The 19,719-nt window shown below is 44.1% G+C and overlaps 1 protein-coding gene across 8 annotated transcripts in view; it reads right to left on the reverse strand.

Annotated features, from left to right (window-relative positions):
• Positions 1 to 19,719, reverse strand: part of LOC144756294 (polypeptide N-acetylgalactosaminyltransferase 6-like) — a 752,356-nt gene that overhangs the window by 557,725 nt on the left and 174,912 nt on the right. For 4 of the 8 annotated variants that reach the window (XM_078645971.1, XM_078645970.1, XM_078645969.1 and 1 more), the window contains exon 2: positions 1,706 to 2,233. The exons of 2 other annotated variants lie outside the window; for them this stretch is intronic. In XM_078645971.1, the coding sequence (XP_078502097.1) occupies positions 1,706 to 2,233 (528 nt within the window). 2 more of the 8 variants (XM_078645975.1, XM_078645976.1) reach the window with 2 other exon arrangements.

Consider the following 19,719-nt stretch of genomic DNA (forward strand, 5'->3'; position numbering starts at 1 on the left):
GCTGAAACAATGTCAAACATTCACCCCCAGTACAGAGATCTGGGCTTAAATCGTTCGTTTTTTTTTCTCCTCCTGCCATTCCAGTTAAGACCCAGCCATACCAGTCTTGACCCTACTCCCTGATGCTTATTTACGATCCAGGGAGGACCTGGCTTGGCAGTTCGGGCCAAACATTTCCCATGAGGAACAGGGTCAAGACTGATTTGCATATGGCTGAGTGCAAACTGGTGTGGCGAGCACAAGAACGATGGATTAAACCCACTCCTTTGTGACTGGAGCGAATGATTGCATTGTTCAGCATTCCGTCAATCATTTGTTCTTTTTGCTTTTGTTGCCCTAAGTGGGAAGGGTATGCCTAGACGTGGGTCCCATGCTCACTGCACCACTGGATTCAAGATAGCATGGCTGAGGCAGGGTAAGGCCCTGAAACTAGTCCGAGGATGCTTGTTTACGGTCGAGGGAGGACCTGCTTGGCAGTTTGGTCTGGACTGTTCCCATGCGGCGCAGGGTCAATACTGATTTGCATATGGCTGGGTCCAAACTGGGGTGGTGTGGTGAGCAAAAGAATGATGCTTAAAATAGTACTGCCTATAATGTATCATTGTTTAACGTTAAAAGATATCCACCATGTTTAGAGGCATTACGTTGGCCACCTTGAATCAGTAAAGTAGTGACACTTTATACATTTTAGCATTTAAAGATAGCTGCCTAGCGGCGTGTTTTCTTAATAGCTGCTGGATGGTTTTGTACATAGTGTGTCATTGTAGTTTTGCTACCAGTTGGCCAGCATTTTGCTTCTAAACATACAGCAGCGTTGGAAACTTAAAACAATGATACACTTTGTACAATTTAATTGCAATACAGCCACCTAGTGTTATGTTTCATTTTTTATTATATTTATGTATTGTAAGCATATGCCTGCCAAGATTAGGTGGTGGCATGTTTATTATGTTTATTCTTTTCTACTTTTATTATTTTAATTCATTTTCTACATACGTCTAACCTTTGTATGTCACTTTTAAAGTGGATGTGGCTGAATTCAGGAGTGAGCCAGTGGCTGCATGATCGATGTATACGTGCAGGGATGAGTGGCAGGGGTACATGTATCTTGACTTACTGAGTGCCTAAACTCATTTAATTATATGCCAGACCGATTGGTATTGTCAATCCTTATTGAGAATGGTTATTACATATTCAGTACCTCAGATTGAAGCTTTGGTGAAGCAGTACACCTAATAAATGCTAGCCTTTGCTAATGAAACCATTTGAACATTTTGATATGGTTCAGTCAAAGAAACATATTCCTGTGTAATTCTAAAAATATAATTGTGTGCATTAAGGAATCATACAAAAGAGTGGATGTTGAAACACACAATAAAAGGTCAAGGAAAGAGACACCGCAAGGAAATGGTACATTCTCAACTGACAATGATTCCCTACATGCAGTTTAAAGCAAGAATTCTAAAAGTAAACAAAATACTCCCCCACTCTCATTTGTAATTATTCTTGTAAACTAGTAATTAATATTGAATACATTGTTAGGGGACTTAACCAGATTCAAAACCCGTGTTATTACCCATGACCAACCTTTCTCCCTCCATCCATGGCTCACCCTTCATGTAAAGGCACCATTTGGAGATGCATGTGGATCTTTTGTGGGTCCTGTATATTCCTAGATAGCTACTCAATTGCACATGACTCTTACTCAGAGGGTCGGGTGTCAGGCCCAAGGTCTCGATGCAAGGAGATCCTGTCACTGGCAAAGGCATTGAAGTTGTGTTTCGCGTAGCCCTGCTGCAGCTCCATTTTCTCCTCTTCTGTAAGGCTGTACACCATGAAGGGGCTTCCTTCAGAACCAGCAAGGTGAGGATCCTCAATGGGACGTCGCAAAAAAGGGTGCAGTTCGTCTGGTGAGTAATAGCCCGGAAGGCACTGAAGGACACTGCCAACAGTGACCTCTTCCCGGATTTTCTTGACTGGCTTTATCTGCAGTGGAGGTTTACCTCTTTGTAGCTGTGATGCAAGACTCATCACCCTGCTCATCATGGAGTTCTGGTACGTTGGGCCACCTCTGCCGTTGACAAGATGCAGTGATTGTGCAGGCTTGTGCTCGCCCAGGTACCAGTGCATGAGGCAGAGCATCATGGCAAACAAGGATAAGCAGAGAAAGAGTACAGTTATTTTGAGCCGGAAGAGCTTCGAGTGTAGCCGCCACTTCACACTGTATCTTTTCCTGGGGATATAGTGGAAAGAATAAGGAGAAAAGATGAAAGAAAAGGTTCAATCCAAAGGTAAAGTCCTACTGCCAAAACCTTGTAATGCTGTTCAACAGGCTGTAGAAGTAATCAACTTAGGACTTGGTAGGCATTTGTTTTATGCTTACAGACCTTAAGGTTCTCTAGTCAAGAAAGTTACATTTACAGGGATAGAGACCAGCCAAAACAACTAGACATGGAAATATATTATCCATGATCATTAAACGTTGTTTTTGAAGGCACGTTTGCCCTTCTATTTTTTAAGCAGCATCAGGAAAGCTACTCCTGTATTTGTTATGTCTGGGCATTATACCTTCATCAGTATGTTGTTGGTTTGCTACCGTAAGATAAATTATTCTAATTGGCAGGCCTATGTATGCACTTGGATTTGCTTTGCATGTGATTGGAATAACAATAATATTTTAATATCAGATAAACTTCTATTGGATGCGCCTGTCATGGCATTAGTATTCATTTATCATTCTCAAATCATTTCAACATTAGATAAACATATAAAAGAAACTAACCATAGGCTGACAGGAGGACATTTTGCAGCACTTCTTTGTGCCCTACTGCTTTTTGGGTAATCCACTTGTGCATTTGTTATTAACCTGTGGTCCGAGGACCTCTGGGGGTCTGCAATGTTTACTCAGGGGGTCTATGATTTTTTGACAGCATTAAATGATATTAAAAATAATACATTACATTTAATAAAGTATATACAAATGAAGGAGCACCTTTGAAAAATGTAAACCTTTTTCTACAGTTGATCGTGAATTAAACAAAATATTTTAATGTTTCAATATTTGTATGGTGTCTGCTTTTTAAGTCGAGCCTGGGCAGCGCATGTGCTGCTCTGCGAGGCATGCTGTATTCATTATATTGGCTATTGGGGACTTTGGACTCACCCACAGCTTTTGGTCGGTTAGTTGGCTTGCTTTTTAAAATTCCTTTTCTCTGGTTGGGTAATTTTGTGTATCTGCCCCGCCTTTCAGGGATTGTCTCCCTCCCAGTGGACATCCTCCATTGATTCTTATTATTGCCCAGCTCTGGCCATCACTTGCCTCCTCGCTCACACATATGCCCCCCCCACCATCATTGCTGCTGGCATCGAAAGCTACAAGTTCTTATTAGGGTGTTTTCGTGGACTATAAAACATCATGGGAATTACTTCTCTTGAAGTATAGGATACCTAGTACCATACGGTAATTTCCCCCATTCAAAAATGGCTACTCGGTTCATCTTTTGTAGTCACTTTATTCTTATTATCAGGCGGTGAGTCGCAGTGCTATGCTTTCGATTACCAAACCATTACCAGACTGTTCACTGGAAAGCGACTACCGCGTTTTCTTGGGAGTACGTTCACCACGAAAGCCGCCTTTTCTATCTGCTTAGCAGACTGCGGCACGTCGGTATTGGGCGGATGGTGACCCGCAAGTCGTGGCTGTAGAGGAGCGAAGAACCCTGCTACCGAACCATCACGAAGGTGAAGTTGGACTACACTGCTGAGGTGGGTACGTTCAAATGCACTCACTGCAGTTGCAGGGTGGTCTGCCTTAAGCGTATACCTTTGTTTATTTTTTACAGCACAACTTGCTCTTTGGCTGCTTCCCAAGATCTGAAAATCTGTAGGAGTCTGAACTAAGGGGCTGAATACGATGTCAGGAGGACTTGTGTACGCCCGACACCGTATCAGTTTGGAACTGCCCGACCACTAGTCGGCAGTTCTGACCGCCCAATTTGTATGCGACAACCCATAGGGCGGGTGCAAATAGCTATCTCACTATGGCAGCTTGTGCGGTGGGCGGAAAAGGCCTGCAGCTCATGCTGCCATAACAAAATGGATTTTGGGAAATATCCCTGCACTGTGAGGAGATGTTTAGGGAGGTACCCCCTTAGCAGAGGCTCCCCCAGAGTCATTTTCAGACAGCCTTTCCATGTTGGATAGGCCAACATGGAAAGGCTGAAAGGCTGTTGGAAAATGACAATCCTGATGGCATTATAGTGTCTTTCCGAGGCTGCAACGGGCTCAAGGAGCCCGTGGGAACAGCAGGAGACGGTTCCACCGCCCGCCACATCATAATGCGTTGGGCGAACCGTAGGGGTAAAACGGAGGACCGCAACCCACGGTTGGTAGGTTGTGGTCCTTCCAAGATCATAATCAGCCCCTAAGTCATATATTTCATAACAGACAAAAAGTAATATGTTGCAAACCTTGACATTAACAATAACATGAGAATTGACATTGGTAAAATAATGTATACAAAAATGTGAAATAAATAAACTGACAGTCCATTATAATAAAGCAATTTAATGAGCTCTCCCCTCACCCTCCGTGCCCAAATGCAGCGTCCATCCATGTCATTATCTGGAGGTGGAACTTTAGGTCCCTTTCTAGAGGCCACTGGCCTGCTGTTAAAGAATGGCACGGGATCCCGGAATAAGATCAAGTTTAAACAAGCATTTGCAAAGCAATGGGTCGCGCATTATTAAAAGTTTAACCTTTTGGCGTTGCAATAATAGTGCAATAATAGCTCAAGCTTCCAGTAATGCACAACCTATTGCATTGCAAATGTTTGTTTGGATTTTTGTTATATTGTTTTGAGGTTCAAATCATGGAATTTGATTAGCCCCACGCCCCCTGGCTTCCAATAATGACAGTGGGGGATCCCTGTATTCCTGAATGATTCAGTTGGGGTCCTCTGAAGTCAAAAGATTAAACACCGTTGCACTAAGGTTTTATAGTCTAAAATGTAAGACTCAGCAATCACAACAGTGTTGTACAAATTGTCCAACATTTCAGTTTTGCTAGATAATTTTACTCTCAGTTTTTTTCAGAACAAAGATTATTGGAAGCCATACAAAACCACCTTTGACTTTACCATAACCAGGCACACTTTGAGAACTAGAAGCAAATATCTAAGAAATTGGATTATTATATGGGGTGAACGACTGCCCACTTCAAGGAACAATCATAACTCATGTCAGGATGAACCCTCAAAGTCACTAAGTGAACCTGAACTCAATCCCCTGTTAGCTGTGGCACTGAGCAGACAGGCTTAACTAAGAGCAATAGGTCAAGTATTTATGCAGTACTGAAATAATAATAAAGTAAAAATGCCAATCAATAACAATCCCAAACCAAATTAGAAAAATAAAGTTAACCTTAATAAACAAAATATCACCAAAGGGACAGACATCCAATAAAGGGTCATCAGTGACATGATTTTTGAAAGTTTTAAGTAGAAAAAAATCACTAATTGCCATTATTTGTCTATGGTTGTGTTAAACCAGTCACGTGGTATAAATTCAGGCTGACCGCGTTGGTGTGCGGGTTGGATACACCAACAAGGTTTGCCCTGGTGTAAGATTTTGCGTTCTGACTCGGGGCCTCAATACGATGAGGCTCCACAGGCCAGAGGCTTTCAGAGTCCCACCGTGAGTTTCACATTTTGACCAGCACATTACACTGCAGGCGGTTGAAATTGAAACCAGACAGTCATTCCAACTGGATTCGTGTGGGCTCAAAGAGTACATTGGCCAGTCGGAGGCCTGACCGTAATCCTCATGGAAAGCGTTTCCGCCGTTGGGATTACAAAGTCTTTTTCAACAGGCTTTCCATGTCGGGCTTTCCGACATTGAAACCCTGTCGGAAAGCAATGTTGGGGGGCCCTATTGGCCCCCTTCTCCCTGCGGCCTCCTGTTGGGGGCTGAGGAGGCACCTATGGTGCCCCCTGTTCATCTCTGCACTGTGTGGCAGGCACCTTAACGTGCCGGACACATGGTGCAGGGATGAACAGAATCTCCCATTTCTCTATGGGAGCTTGTGCTATGGGCAGTTTACGGCAGCAGCACAAGCTCCCATAGAGAAATGGGAATATGCGACTGCACCATGTAAGGCTGAAGTTAAGACCACAGATCAGAGGTTAGTCGGTCCCGATTACCACCCAATATTGTAATAAGGCCCTCAGTCCTTTAAATCCCAATCCATCCTAGGAGTACGCTTCAAATGTCCCTCTGGAACTCAGGGGAGACAATTTGAAACTCACAGAGTGTCAGGCAAAGGCCAACAACAGGTTCCAGTCAAGGTCTAGTTGCCGCTGTTCAGCTGGGTACCTCCAGGAAAAGGTATGTTGCATCTTGTTGTCTTCCTGAAGCCACACAAGAGTTCAGCAAACTGACCCTAAGGGTCCAGTTCTTTGTCTTAGGTACATGAATGAGCAGTTCCAGTCCTTCAGGGCTCCTCTGAGGTCACAGGCAGTAGATCCATTCCTCTTCTGATCTTCTGCAGGTCCAGAAAGTGTTCTGAAGAGGGGGCATTCGGTGCCCCAATTATGCCTAACTCCAGCTAGAAGGTGGGTCCTTCTGGCTCCTCCCTTTTCAATGAGGTAAAAGTTCCTGGGGTCTACCCTACCCACTTTTGCAGTGGTGCCTGTTTGCCTTATTGCAAACAGCCCCAAAATGTCATGTAGCAGGGAATTTTCGAAAGTGTGAAATTCTTCAGTCACACTAAACTTGGGCTCTGATGGCCGGGGGGCTAGGGGGACGAGGGGAGAGAGTGTCATTGGAGGGGGGAGTGCTGAGACAAAAGATTGATTTGGAAATATCGAGTCAAAAATATCGTGACATGGAAATATCATCAGCAAGAATATCGTTGTCAAGAATATTGATTTTAAGGTAAGCAATATCGATTTTTAAAATATCTAAGTAATTAATATCGATGACAAAAATATAGTATAATATCCTTTTGTAAATATTGTTATGTATTTGGTATATATTTTAAATGTATATGGTGTAATGTGTATTGTATTATTATTGTTTATGTGTTTTAATGTATTTGTAAACATTTTAGTAGTTATTAAATTTATTTGTATTTTTAGTACCGTAGCAGGTTGTGGGTGTTTAGGGGCACAGGGTGGGAATTAATTTAATTATTAATAAATTAATCGTTCATTTTTAAATATTATTCCAATTTAAATTAATAATTTATTTTGCTAATAGTGTCATTCATGTTTTTAAATTTAAATTTGATGTGCTGGTTGTGGGATTTATAGGGGTACAGGATGGAAATAATTTAATTTGAATTATTTCATAATTAATTGTTAATATTAACTATTTAATTGAATATTCATTATGTTAATAGTGTTAAATATTTGTTTTAAATTCTACATTGTATGTGCGGGCTGTGGGATTTATTGGGGTACAGTGTGGGTGGGAAGTAATTTAATTTTAATTAATAATTAATTAGTGTTAATTGTTTAATTGATAATTAAGTTAACTGTGTAAATACTTTTTTATTTTAGGTGTGGGTTGTGGGGTTTATAGGAGTACAAGGTGGGAAGTAAATTAATTTCTAAGTAATTAATATTGATATTTGTATTTAATAATTATTATTTAAGGATATGGTAGGAAGTAAATTACATTTTAATTAGGTTAGAATTATTTTTTTAATTGATTATCATTATTACAGTTAAAATGTATTTAAATAATTTTTTATTACATTTTAGGAGTGTGTTGTATATTTTGTGGAGGTATATTGTGGAAAGTAAATAAAATTTAATTAAACAATAATTAGTTTTTATTTATTGATAATTAGTTTGATAAATATTCATGTTAATAGTGTAAATAATTAGCTTTTTAAAATGACAGTTTAGGTGTTGCTTGTACGTTTTGTAGGGGTTTATGGTGGGCGGTAGCTAAAAGAAAAAGTATTTAGTCAATACATTTTTTGTTAATAATTTTTTTTTAAATTCAAGCATTTTTTATATGAACATTATTTTTGGATTCACATTTTAATAATGTTTGTAAATATTTATGATATGTATTAAACATTATAATTTATTTTAAATAATTTTTTATTTTAAATATATTTCTGTATGGGGGCGTGGCTACGGAGGCGACCAAGATGGCCGCATCCGCATAGAGCTCTGCCGGTCGGGCGATTCCAGCAGCCCTTACTTGGCGTAGAGCGAGCAGATCCACACGCTACCATCTCCCCCTGTGAGCGCGGAACTCTGCTGCCGGAAAATATATTTTCATCACGGCTGCGACGCTCCTGGGGACGGCGTTTGAACCTGATGCCACCGGGCCTACACAGAGGCATTGCCTGCATCGCGCTGGGGCCGTCGGAGTCGGGGTGAGTTTTCGCATGTTTCTCTGCCCACCCGCGCGCCTCGCCCTGCCCACTGCTGCTCTGGTGATTGCCCCTGCGCCCTGTCTCCTGGCTGCTGGGCCCCCGCGACCATTACGATGGTTCCGGCCTTCGGGCCTACAGCATTTTTCGACCCCGGGGCCCACAGTAGGTTTGAGGGCCGGCCTGGAGTGCACGTGGTGCGGGTGCGATGTCCTGGGGTGGCGGAGTGTTGGGATGTGGCGGTGGGTCGATGCGGTGAGGGCGATTGTGCTTCCCCCCCCCTTTTGACACCAGGGGGGTGCTCTGTGACCGGTGGGGGTGATTCGGCCTTGTTTCTCACCCTCCTCCTGTCCCAGGCCCTCCCTTGGCTGCGCCTAAGCGATTGGCACACCCGGCGGTGAAATCTGCAGCCATCTTTCCCAATCTACCAGCTGCCCCTGGCAGGGGACCCCTGTGGGCTGCTCTTCCGGATTTCACCAGCATCTTGTCGTCTCCTGACCGTGGCCAGCCACTGTGAGCCTGCACTTGCCTTTTCCCCGGGGACCCGCATTAACGCAGTGACTCCTCTTGGTGCTGTGTTGTCCTCGACGGCCTCTTCGCCCTGGTGACGTCCCGGCTGGACCTGCGTGCTGGTTGCTCTGGGGTCGGGGTCCTTTGTCACGATCTTGCCCACGACTGCCCTTCTGCACCCTCCCTTTGGCCCAAGGACTCGACTCATCTCCAGCTGGCCGTCTCCTTTGCACGCTTGCACGCCACTAACCGCGTCGCCCTCCCTGGGCACCAACTCACCCTCCACAATGGTCAAAAAAGATCCGAGATAGCCTAAACACCTATTTGACAAGCCTCCCGGGACCTTGGCGGACCCTGCAGCGGACCCTGCCGCTGCCGCTGCTCCCCCTCCAGAGGAGTCCGATTCGAACCCACTGGCTGCCGCCATGATAGCCGAAATGAGATCTGGCTTCAAAGCCCTGGACGCCCGCTTTGATGACCTGGGTAAGAATTTGGCCAACATGAACGCGAAAATCCAGAGTCACGACCGCAGGCTTGACGTGGGGGAGTCCAGGGTTTCTGACCTCGAAGATGGCGCCTCTTCTTCCCTGAAACGGCTGGAAAGAGTCGAGAAGATCCTTAAGGAAGTGGCTTTGAAGAACGAAGATTTGGAGGCAAGGAGACGCCTTCTTGGCGTTCCGGAGACGAGGGCCACTGGTCGACTGGACACGTTTGTGGAACAGCTCTCGTTGGACCTTTTTGGTAGGGACACCTTCACCCAGGGCTTCGTGGTTGAGCGAGCACATTGGTCCCTGGGCCCTCGCCCCAAGCCGGGCCTGCCCCCCAGACCGATTATCGCAAGGCTTATGAACTTTCGTGATTGGGACGCTGCCCTCAGAGCGGCCCGTGAGAAAGGCGACATCCAATGGCAGGGCAGCAGCCTGTCCTTCTTCCCGGACATTACGATCATGGTGCAGGAAGCTAGGCGAAAGTATCAGAGCGTCAAGGCTATGCTGAGAAATTTGGGACTCCGTTATGGTATGCTCTACCCGGCCCGACTCAGGGTGGACATTGATGGCAAATCGAGAATTTTTCAAACCCCACACGCCGCACAGGAATTTTTCCACGACTTCAAGAACAACAAAAGTGGTTCGCCTGGTGGCTCACGGTCACGTCCCCCTCAGCTGCAGACCTCACAATCCAGCGTGGACATTTTTTCCCAGTCCGGGAGTGGCTGAATGACTATCTTGTTCTATTCATTGGTTCACAATATGACTGGTGGTTTTTTCCTCGTTCGAATGCATATTTACCATTCTACTGTTTTAGTTATTTGAATGCTGGCTTGCCCGACAGGCGTGGTGTTGCCATGCCCCATGGTGAATACCTCCATGGTTTGTTTTTATGGGAACGGTATTTGGGTACTCCTCTTTCTGGGTAGGGAGAGGGTGGGTGGTGGGCGGTGGGCGGGAGGGTTTTTTTGTGTTATTTATTTTTATTTTTGCTAATTATTGCAGATTGCAAAGTATGAGGATGCTTTTGAGTGCTATGATTTGCCTATACATTGACTCCATTTATAGGATATTGCTGATATGGTTGTGCTAGGAAATGTGCCCGGTCCCTCCGGACTGTCATTGTTAACTTGGAATATGCGGGGCCTGAATGATAATAGGAAACGGAGACAAGTCTTGAACTATGTGGCACGTCATAAAGTAGATATCCTTTTTATGCAGGAAACTCATTTGGAAGACGCCACGGCTGGTGGCCTAGCATCGGGGTGGGGTCCGCATAGGTATTTCTCCTGTTATAGTTCGTATTCAAGAGGGGTTGCTATCCTTGTGCATAAGCTTATCCAGTTTGCACACTTTGCCACAAAATGCGACCCTGAAGGACGTTTCTTGATCTTCACTGGTCAACTGCTGGGTCATAGGATATCACTGGTCTGTGTCTACGGCCTGAACACTGACACTCCCTTGTTTTATCAATCCCTTTCTACCCACCTCCTTGCTATTGACACTGGGCTCTTGATTATTGGTGGGGACATTAACCTTCTCATGGATCATGATAGGGACAGTACCGCTTCCACCCCTGATTCCAAACCCCACTCCCGCCAGGCCCTTCGGGAGATCTGCACACATTATTCCCTTGTAGACATTGAGGCACATTTACACTCTATCTTCCCTGTTTTCACTCACTACTCTGGGTTCCACAACACATGGACCAGACTAGATTACTGGTTGGTCTCCCCCATGATTGCTAGCTGGTTGGGATCAGTCCACACTCTCCCTCGCACTCTTTCGGATCATTGCTCGGTTCTTCTCTAACTGCATATCCCAAGAGAGGGGGGTTACGAGAGATGTTGGCGCTTCCCTGGACGGGCATTGCTAGACCCCGGCTTCACCGAGGAGGTGCGACAAGCTATAGAAGATTACTTTGATTTAAACACTGGCTCTGTTGACACCTGGGCGGTCCTGTGGGAGGGATTTAAGGCATATATCAGAGGGGGTTTGCATTTTAAAACACGCAGGGGTCCTCCGAGACCTGCGCTCCACCTTAGACAAGATCGAAGAAGAGATTGCCGCTGCGGACCGCGAACTGCTTACTGCCCCCTCAGATGCCCTTTCCGCCACTCGTTTGGCGCTTTGTGTTAAATTTCGTGACCAGCGGATAGGGAACTTTCATTTCTTAATAAGCACTGCGTGGCACGGCGTTATGGAGAAGGCGAGCGCCCTGGTCGCCTATTAGCAAACACTCTGTGCCCCCCTGGAGCCCAAACTTGCATCATTTCTATGACTGGTCTAGACGGCTCTCCAGTACAGTCTACCCCGGCGGTATGTGAGCTCTTTCTCACGTACTATAAGACCCTCTATGCTTCCCGCCTTTCCGGGAATCTGGCCGACCAAGAAGAGTATCTATCGGAGGTTGCCCTGGTGTATTTGGAGCGTTACATGCAATAGTTCCTTCTAACCCCCATCACCGCAGACAGCATCACAGAAGCCATTGATGCCTTGTGTGGTTCTTGGGCCCCCGGACTGGACGGCTTCTCGGCCGACTTTTATAAAGCATATAAAGACCTTCTGGTGCCTCGCCTGGTTGAGGTCTATGCGGAGGCCTTGGATGTGGGCGTCCTCCCCCTGACGTTTTGTGAAGCGGCGATCCTTCTCTTGCCCAAACCAGGGAAAGACCCCATGCTCTGTGGTTCATATCCGGGAATCTGGCCGACCAAGAAGAGTATCTATCGGAGGTTGCCCTGGTGTATTTGGAGCGTTACATGCAATAGTTCCTTCTAACCCCCATCACCGCAGACAGCATCACAGAAGCCATTGATGCCTTGCGTGGTTCTTGGGCCCCCGGACTGGACGGCTTCTCGGCCGACTTTTATAAAGCATATAAAGACCTTCTGGTGCCTCGCCTGGTTGAGGTCTATGCGGAGGCCTTGGATGTGGGCGTCCTCCCCACGACGTTTTGTGAAGCGGCGATCCTTCTCTTGCCCAAACCAGGGAAAGACCCCATGCTCTGTGGTTCATATCCGGGAATCTGGCCGACCAAGAAGAGTATCTATCGGAGGTTGCCCTGGTGTATTTGGAGCGTTACATGCAAGAGTTCCTTCTAACCCCCATCACCGCAGACAGCATCACAGAAGCCATTGATGCCTTGCGTGGTTCTTGGGCCCCCGGACTGGACGGCTTCTCGGCCGACTTTTATAAAGCATATAAAGACCTTCTGGTGCCTCGCCTGGTTGAGGTCTATGCGGAGGCCTTGGATGTGGGCGTCCTCCCCCCGACGTTTTGTGAAGCGGCGATCCTTCTCTTGCCCAAACCAGGGAAAGACCCCATGCTCTGTGGTTCACATAGACCGCTGTCATTGCTGAATATTGACTACAAAATCCTTGCCAAAGTGATAGCACTCAGACTGTCGCTCCTGATGGGATTTATTATTTCTCCAGTGCAATCGGGTTTCGTTCCACATAGGTCTACGTCCCTTAACCTCCGCACCTTATTCACGGTCCTACACCGTATTGACGCCGTTACTCCGGCGGCGGCAATTTTATTGGATGTGGAGAAAGCATTCGATTCTCTTGAATGGCCCTTCTTCCTTTCTGTCATGCGCCGTATGGGTATGCCGGAGTGCTTTATTGCAACTGTCGCTCTTTTGTATACCAGGCTCTCCGCTCGGCTGCGCCTTAACGGTATCTTGTCAGATCCCTTCCCTCTATCGCGGGGCACAAGACAGGGTTGCCCCCTCTCCCCACTATTGTTTATTTTAGCTCTTGATCCCTTGGCCCGGCAGTTCCAGGAGAACCACCTCCAGCGCGGGTTGCAGTTTCGAACTGGCCCTTTATTGATGTCCATGTACGCAGACGACATGATACTATATGTTAGGCACCCCAACTGTAATCTGTCTCCACTAATACGGGAAATTATACGTTTCGGTGCATTCTCAGGGCTAAAATTAACTGGCACAAATCTGTCATTTTTCCACTCACTACCGGCACTACACCCTGGTCTTTTGACTTTCCGCTGGAATGGTGCGAAGATTGCGTTAAATACTTAGGAATTCATATCCATCTTGACATTGCATCGATGATACGCCTCAATTATGGCTCTGCAGTCTGCGCGTTGGAATCACAGATTAACGGCTGGATTAGTCTACCCCTCTCAATGGCCGGGAGAGTTGCAATCATTAAAATGGTGGTGCTCCACGTTTTCTGTATTATTTTAATAACATCCCGGTTCCCCTAACCAAAGCCTTTTTCAAGCAACTTCGCTCTCTTCTGCTTCGATTGGTCTGGGGTGACTGCACGCCACGTGTCAGCTGGAGAGTCTTGACCATGCCGCAGGATGGGGGCGGGCTGGGTGTACCGGACTTCTACTTGTATTATTTAATTGCTCAATGTGCCTATGCTTACTCTTGGTTCCACCCGGACGCACGTATTCCATATTTACGTCCAGAGGCAGACTTGGTTCTCCCTAGACAGCTTCTCACAATTCTTCCCACTGGCTTCCCTCGGGACCCGCGTGATATTCAAACTGTATCCACCACATGCTGGGCCTGGATTAAACTGCGCAAGCTTTTAGGGCTAGATACGCTTTATTCTTCGGTATTGCCCCTTCCTAAGGCCTCTCTTCTTCCCATCACGGAAGAGACACTGGTGAAGCGCACCTTGCAGAAATTTACTATCGGCACCCTTGGGGACCTTTTCCCCGATGGTCATGTATTCTCTGTGACGGAGGAAGCCCGGTTCACTGACCGCTCTTTTATGGATACGTTTATCCTCACCCGGCTTCGCTCAGCATTGAGGACGTGTTTCCCCTCCTTTCCTCTAGCCCCCCGAAGAGGTCCCCCCTCTTACTTCAGTGATACAGAGCCCAACCAATGCGCACCTGATCTCCAAATTATATTAACAATGCGGAACACTTAAACCTTGTAATGACTCCAAACTCAGGGCCGAATGGGAGAGGGACCTGGGCGGGCCTATTTCTGATGAACAATGGACATATTGCTGTAAGGCCACGACGGATGTCTCTCTGAATAGTCGGCATAAGTTGCTTCAGTTTAAATTTCTCCGGCGGATGTATTTCACCCCGGCCCGTGCATATAGAATAGACGACTCCCAGCCCCACCACTTGCGGAAATGTCTTTCCCCTTTTGCAGATTTCGCACACTTGACATGGACTTGCCCCAAGATACATCAATACTGATTCATTCTACATTGGGGGATATACTCTCTGTGCCACTCCGGCCTACCCCTGAGATTGCATTGCTGGGATATGTCGTAAATTTCCCTAGGAACATTCGTAAGTTGGCAGCGCTTGGCTTCATGTTGGCCAAGAGGGAAATAGCATTGCTCTGGGGTAGTAGGCGTGTCCCCACTCTCCGCTCATGGTTAAGCAGTTTAGCATTCTGCAATACAAACTGCATTGGGGCAGTACAGTGCCGGTGTTCGCACTACTACTTAGCTGTTATCTTCCTGTTGGTATTATTCAATGTACGTAATTGTGCCATTGGAATGATGTTCGTTCGGTACGATGTCTTTGATATAGTCAATGTTAAGATATCGTGGTGCTCTCTTTTCAGATTTCACTTTGGTCCTCGTCATTTGTGTTCATATTTCATGGATATGCTTTGCTGCCTTTCTGTTATTGTCATTATTCAATATCACATTGTAATGCTATTGCTTGATTATGCTTTTATTGTTTTTTTGGTTTTTTTAATTATGTTTATTCTCTTAAGTTTATGCATTATTTCTTCATTTTTGTCATTCATGTGAAATTTCAAATAAAGATTTAAAATATATATATATATATATCTGTATTTTCTAATAATTATATTTGAATTTGTTTTTTAAATTATTTTGTTATGTAGAGAATTTGTTTATTTCTAATGTATTACTGACAGCAGTCAGAAAAATTAATTGTTTCCTTTCGCAATCCAACACTTTCCCTACTGTTGCTCTGACTGGAGTGGAAATATAAAATGCTACCCCTTCGCCATCCAACACTTTTCTTACTTTTGCCCTATTTGGAGTGGTAATAGTAAATGTTATCCCTCTGCAATCCTACACTTTCCCTATTTTTGCACTTATTGGAGTGGGAATAGTAAATGTTATCCCTCCGCAATACAACACTTTCTCTACTGTTATTTTTGTAGTGGGAACAGTAAATATTCTCTCTCTGCAGTCTAAAATGTTCCTATGTTGTAATAATTGTAGTGGGAATAGTACATTTTAGTACTCCCCAATACAATATTTATCTAATTTTGCATTTATTATTGTGAAAGTAGTACATTTTACCTATGTGTGATGTAACAATTTTATTACTGTTGTGTTAGGTGGGAGTAGTATATTTTGTATGTTATTTGTATAAGAATGTGTCTATTTATATATAAATTGTAGTGGGAATTCTATATGTATTCATTTTAATATCTAATTATTTATTTTATATTGTTTTAATGTATAGCATTACGTTTTTGTTTATTTAAAATAATAATATATATAAATATTCATCTTTTTTTATTTGTGAAATATTTGTATTATATTGTTAAAAAAAGATGTTGTTTACTTTTTAATTTTAATTAATGTGGTTTGCTTTTTAAATATTTTATGTTATTGGTAAATATATATATATATATATATATATATATATATATATATATATATATAAACGCAAATGTCCTCAGCGGGGGGAACGGCAGTAAGCTGGTGCAGGCGGCAGGATAAGGACACTCCTGCAATTTTATGTTTTTAGCAAAAAACAATGAAAACGCTGCACTCCTCCTGTCCAGGAGGAGTGCGGCGTTTTCATTGTTTTTTGCTAAAATATATATATATATATATATATAGATATATATATATATATATATATATCTATATATATATATATATATATATACTTATTTGTTTGTTATAGTATTATATTGGTACATATTTTTTTTTATTATAATTTAAAATTATTCATTTTATAATACTTGTTTAACTAGATATGATGTTAAATATGTATGTATATATATATGTGTGTGTTTAACTTTTTTAAAGTAAGTTTATTTGTTATATTTGGTACAATATACATTAAATATATTTATTTTTTATTAAATTAATGTTAATATATAATATATTTTATTTTACATTTTTTAATTCGCATATATTTAAAATCGATATTTAACACAACACTATTGTTGAAAACAATATCTTTTATTCAGTATTTTTGCACTTACCTTTTTAAGTATAGGTTGTTGATATGTTTGTAGTAGATATTTATGTCTCGATAATTTTGTAGGTCGATATTTTTTACTTCAATATTTTGTCAGTGAACCGCCATAGGGAAATCACGAGTGTTGTCCCACATCTAACACTAAAATATAGTTTAAAGCGGGCACTGTACCCACAAACAGCCCAGAGTCAAACGTCTGGTAGGACAAAAGCAGGATTCTTCAGTAATCAGACAGGGGATCCACAAGAATTATCCTTTTCAAGTGTGCCCCAAGTGGTACATGCGGCTCTACAGATCTGTCAAGCAGGATTTGTGCAGTGCTGCAAGATGTCCACAGCCCTTACTCTGAATCCTCTGGGGAGTTCAGAGGAGTCATCTCTGCCCTCCAACAAAAAGTTGGTAATGGTTATGGATAGAAGAGGTGACATAAGGAATATCCTGATGAAGAATGTTGATTCTCATAGGTTCAACTACATAGATTATTGTGATTTTATTAAAGGCAAGGGGGCTAACATTATACATTAGCCTCTTACTTTCCACCTCTGAGCAGCAACACTTTAATGAACCTTAGAATAGAACTTTAAACCCCAAGAATCGAACTAGAACTCCAAAGTCCCTTATAAGCCTTAAATCCGTCACCTTCCTCCTCTTCTGTTGCCATTTTCTTAAATCTTCAACTTTATTAGTCATGTCCAAATTTGGGGGCTGATTACGATGGCGGGCTGTTTGGGACCAACCGCTAGACATGCGGCGGTCCCTCTACTGCGATTAGGATGCACCCGCCATACTGGCGGGCGCATCCAGGGCTTTTAACATTATGGGCGGCAGCACCGTACGCAATGTTAAAAGTGCTTGCACTGCATTTTCCTGCACTACGTGGCAGGCACCACCCGGTGCCTGCCACTTGGTGCATGGAAATGCAGGGAGGTACCATGGGTACCCCCAGTGTAGCGACACCGCTCAAACAAAGGGGGCCCACAATGGGCCCCCAAACCAAATCCCCGCCAGCCTTTCCATAGCGGCGATGCCATAGAAAGGCCTTACCAATTACCCACATCCTAATTTGGTGGACGGTGCCTGCTGGGCACCGCCACATTTTAGGGGCCCTGCACCGTCCGCCGGGCAATCTGTGCGATTGCCTTTGGCAGTGAAGAGGCGGACAGACTTTGCATCTGCCGCGGTCCCCACTGGCATCCTAATTTGACCGTGTGTAATTCGCTTGGTGATGGCGGAAGGACCTCTACCGCCGGCCGGGCGGTGGCGGTCCTTCCACCATCATAATGACGCCCTTGGTTCCTAATTCTCTGCAAAGATTTCAAATAAATATTTATTAAAATTGATACTTATCCCCCGACTGTCTGAGATGTGGCCGGGAGGTGGGCACATTCCTACATACGGTATGGTCTTGTGGGGCACTGGAGAGATTCTGGACGAGTGTGTGGGACTGCTTAGATGAGGTATTGGGCTGGAAGCTCCCCCCGTACACTGCAGCTGGGCCTTCCCCATGTAATGGAGCAAGTGGGTGGCAATATCTACAAACGGCACTTACTGCTCCTTGGCCTTATTGTGGCCAAAAGGGATGTGGCCCGCGCCTGGAAGGACCCTAGGGCCCCCCCAGTAGGAGTGTGGAAACAGGGATTAGATTACTGTATGGGACTGGAGCGTCCAGTGTTTGAGGCCCGAGGTTGCCCCAGGAAGCACTACAAAATATGGAAGAGATGGGCGGAGTACAGGGGATTGTGGCTGGAGCCGCCAGCACAGCGGGATGTCGCTGCTGAACAATTGTTTTGAAAACCGGGGTGAGGGAAGGTATGCATCATCAGGTTATAATGACTATTTTCTTGGACCTGTAAAGACATCGTGAAAGGGGCTAGGGTGGGATCCGGGAGGGGATAGTTATTGCGGGGCAGGGGGGGTGGGAGAATTCCGACAAGTATGTTTATTCTTAACTGCTGTATTGATTGCTACGCTTTGCATTTTGATCATATACTCACAGCTCCTCCGGTGTTCGGAGTACTGTGGTTGCCTTGCAATCTCACTCAATAAAACAATAACATTTTGTTCTGAAAAAGAAAAATTGATACTTATCAATATTTCCATCCTTACATTTTTTATCCTTCAAAGCCTATTAATAGTTATTAAAAACTCAACTCTATTTTCAAATCAAAACTCCAATTACATCACATACAGAGTGGGAGAGATAATGCTAGTCTCCTCTTCTTTAATAAAATGATGATTCTCTATGCAGTGGAACCTATGAGAATTAACATTTTATAGCAAGACAGAATGCTAGTATTCTGCATGTTTAAAGCTTTTAAACACCCTATTTGAAACATGCACTATTGGTATGAAATTCCTTGCCATGCACCAATGTAAGCAGACACTTTATGCATACCTATATGTTTTACATGTTACTGGAGCCCATGGCTCATTGAGCAACTCTGAAGGTGCTCCCGAAAAGTCTGAGAATCTACTGGATCTCCTGATATTCTCCAAACTAGTAGGTTGAGTGAACCTTCCTCTGCTAGAGGTCTCTTGTCAACAATCCTCTGTAAGCCCTTTTTAAATAGGAAATCTCTATCACCATCTCCATCACTGATAGGAACCATGCTTGTGAAGGCAAAAAAGGAGTCACCAACACTATCTGACATACCTGCTTCCTCACATGAATCAGAACTCTATGTATCATAGAAAAAGGTGGAAGCATGTAACCTTTAATTTCTTTCCAATTCTGAATGAGTGCATCCAGTACCATTGCGCCTGGGTCTGTCGTCCTGTTAATGTAATTTTGTAACTAATGAGTCAACCTCAAAGCAAACAGATCTACCTCCAAAGGGCCTAGACAAACCTGAATATCCTGAAAATATATCTTGTCTAACTTCTAATCTCTGTAACCCAGTATATTTCTTGAATTCCAATCCACTACAAAATGTTGTATCCCTGGTAAGTATTGGGTCTGTAGACCAATTCTGTGTTCTAAAGAAAATTCCCAAACCTCTTTTGCTATCTCTGTCAACTTCTTTGATCTGCTGTAACAATCTTTAACAACACTGAGCAACCTCGGAAATGGGAATTGAAACTGTGCAATGCAAAACTTTCTGCTTTCATACCAAAACAGTTTATATGTTCCATCCAT

Source organism: Lissotriton helveticus, chromosome 5_1, assembly GCF_964261635.1.
Source record: "Lissotriton helveticus chromosome 5_1, aLisHel1.1, whole genome shotgun sequence".
NCBI lineage: Eukaryota > Metazoa > Chordata > Amphibia > Caudata > Salamandridae > Lissotriton > Lissotriton helveticus.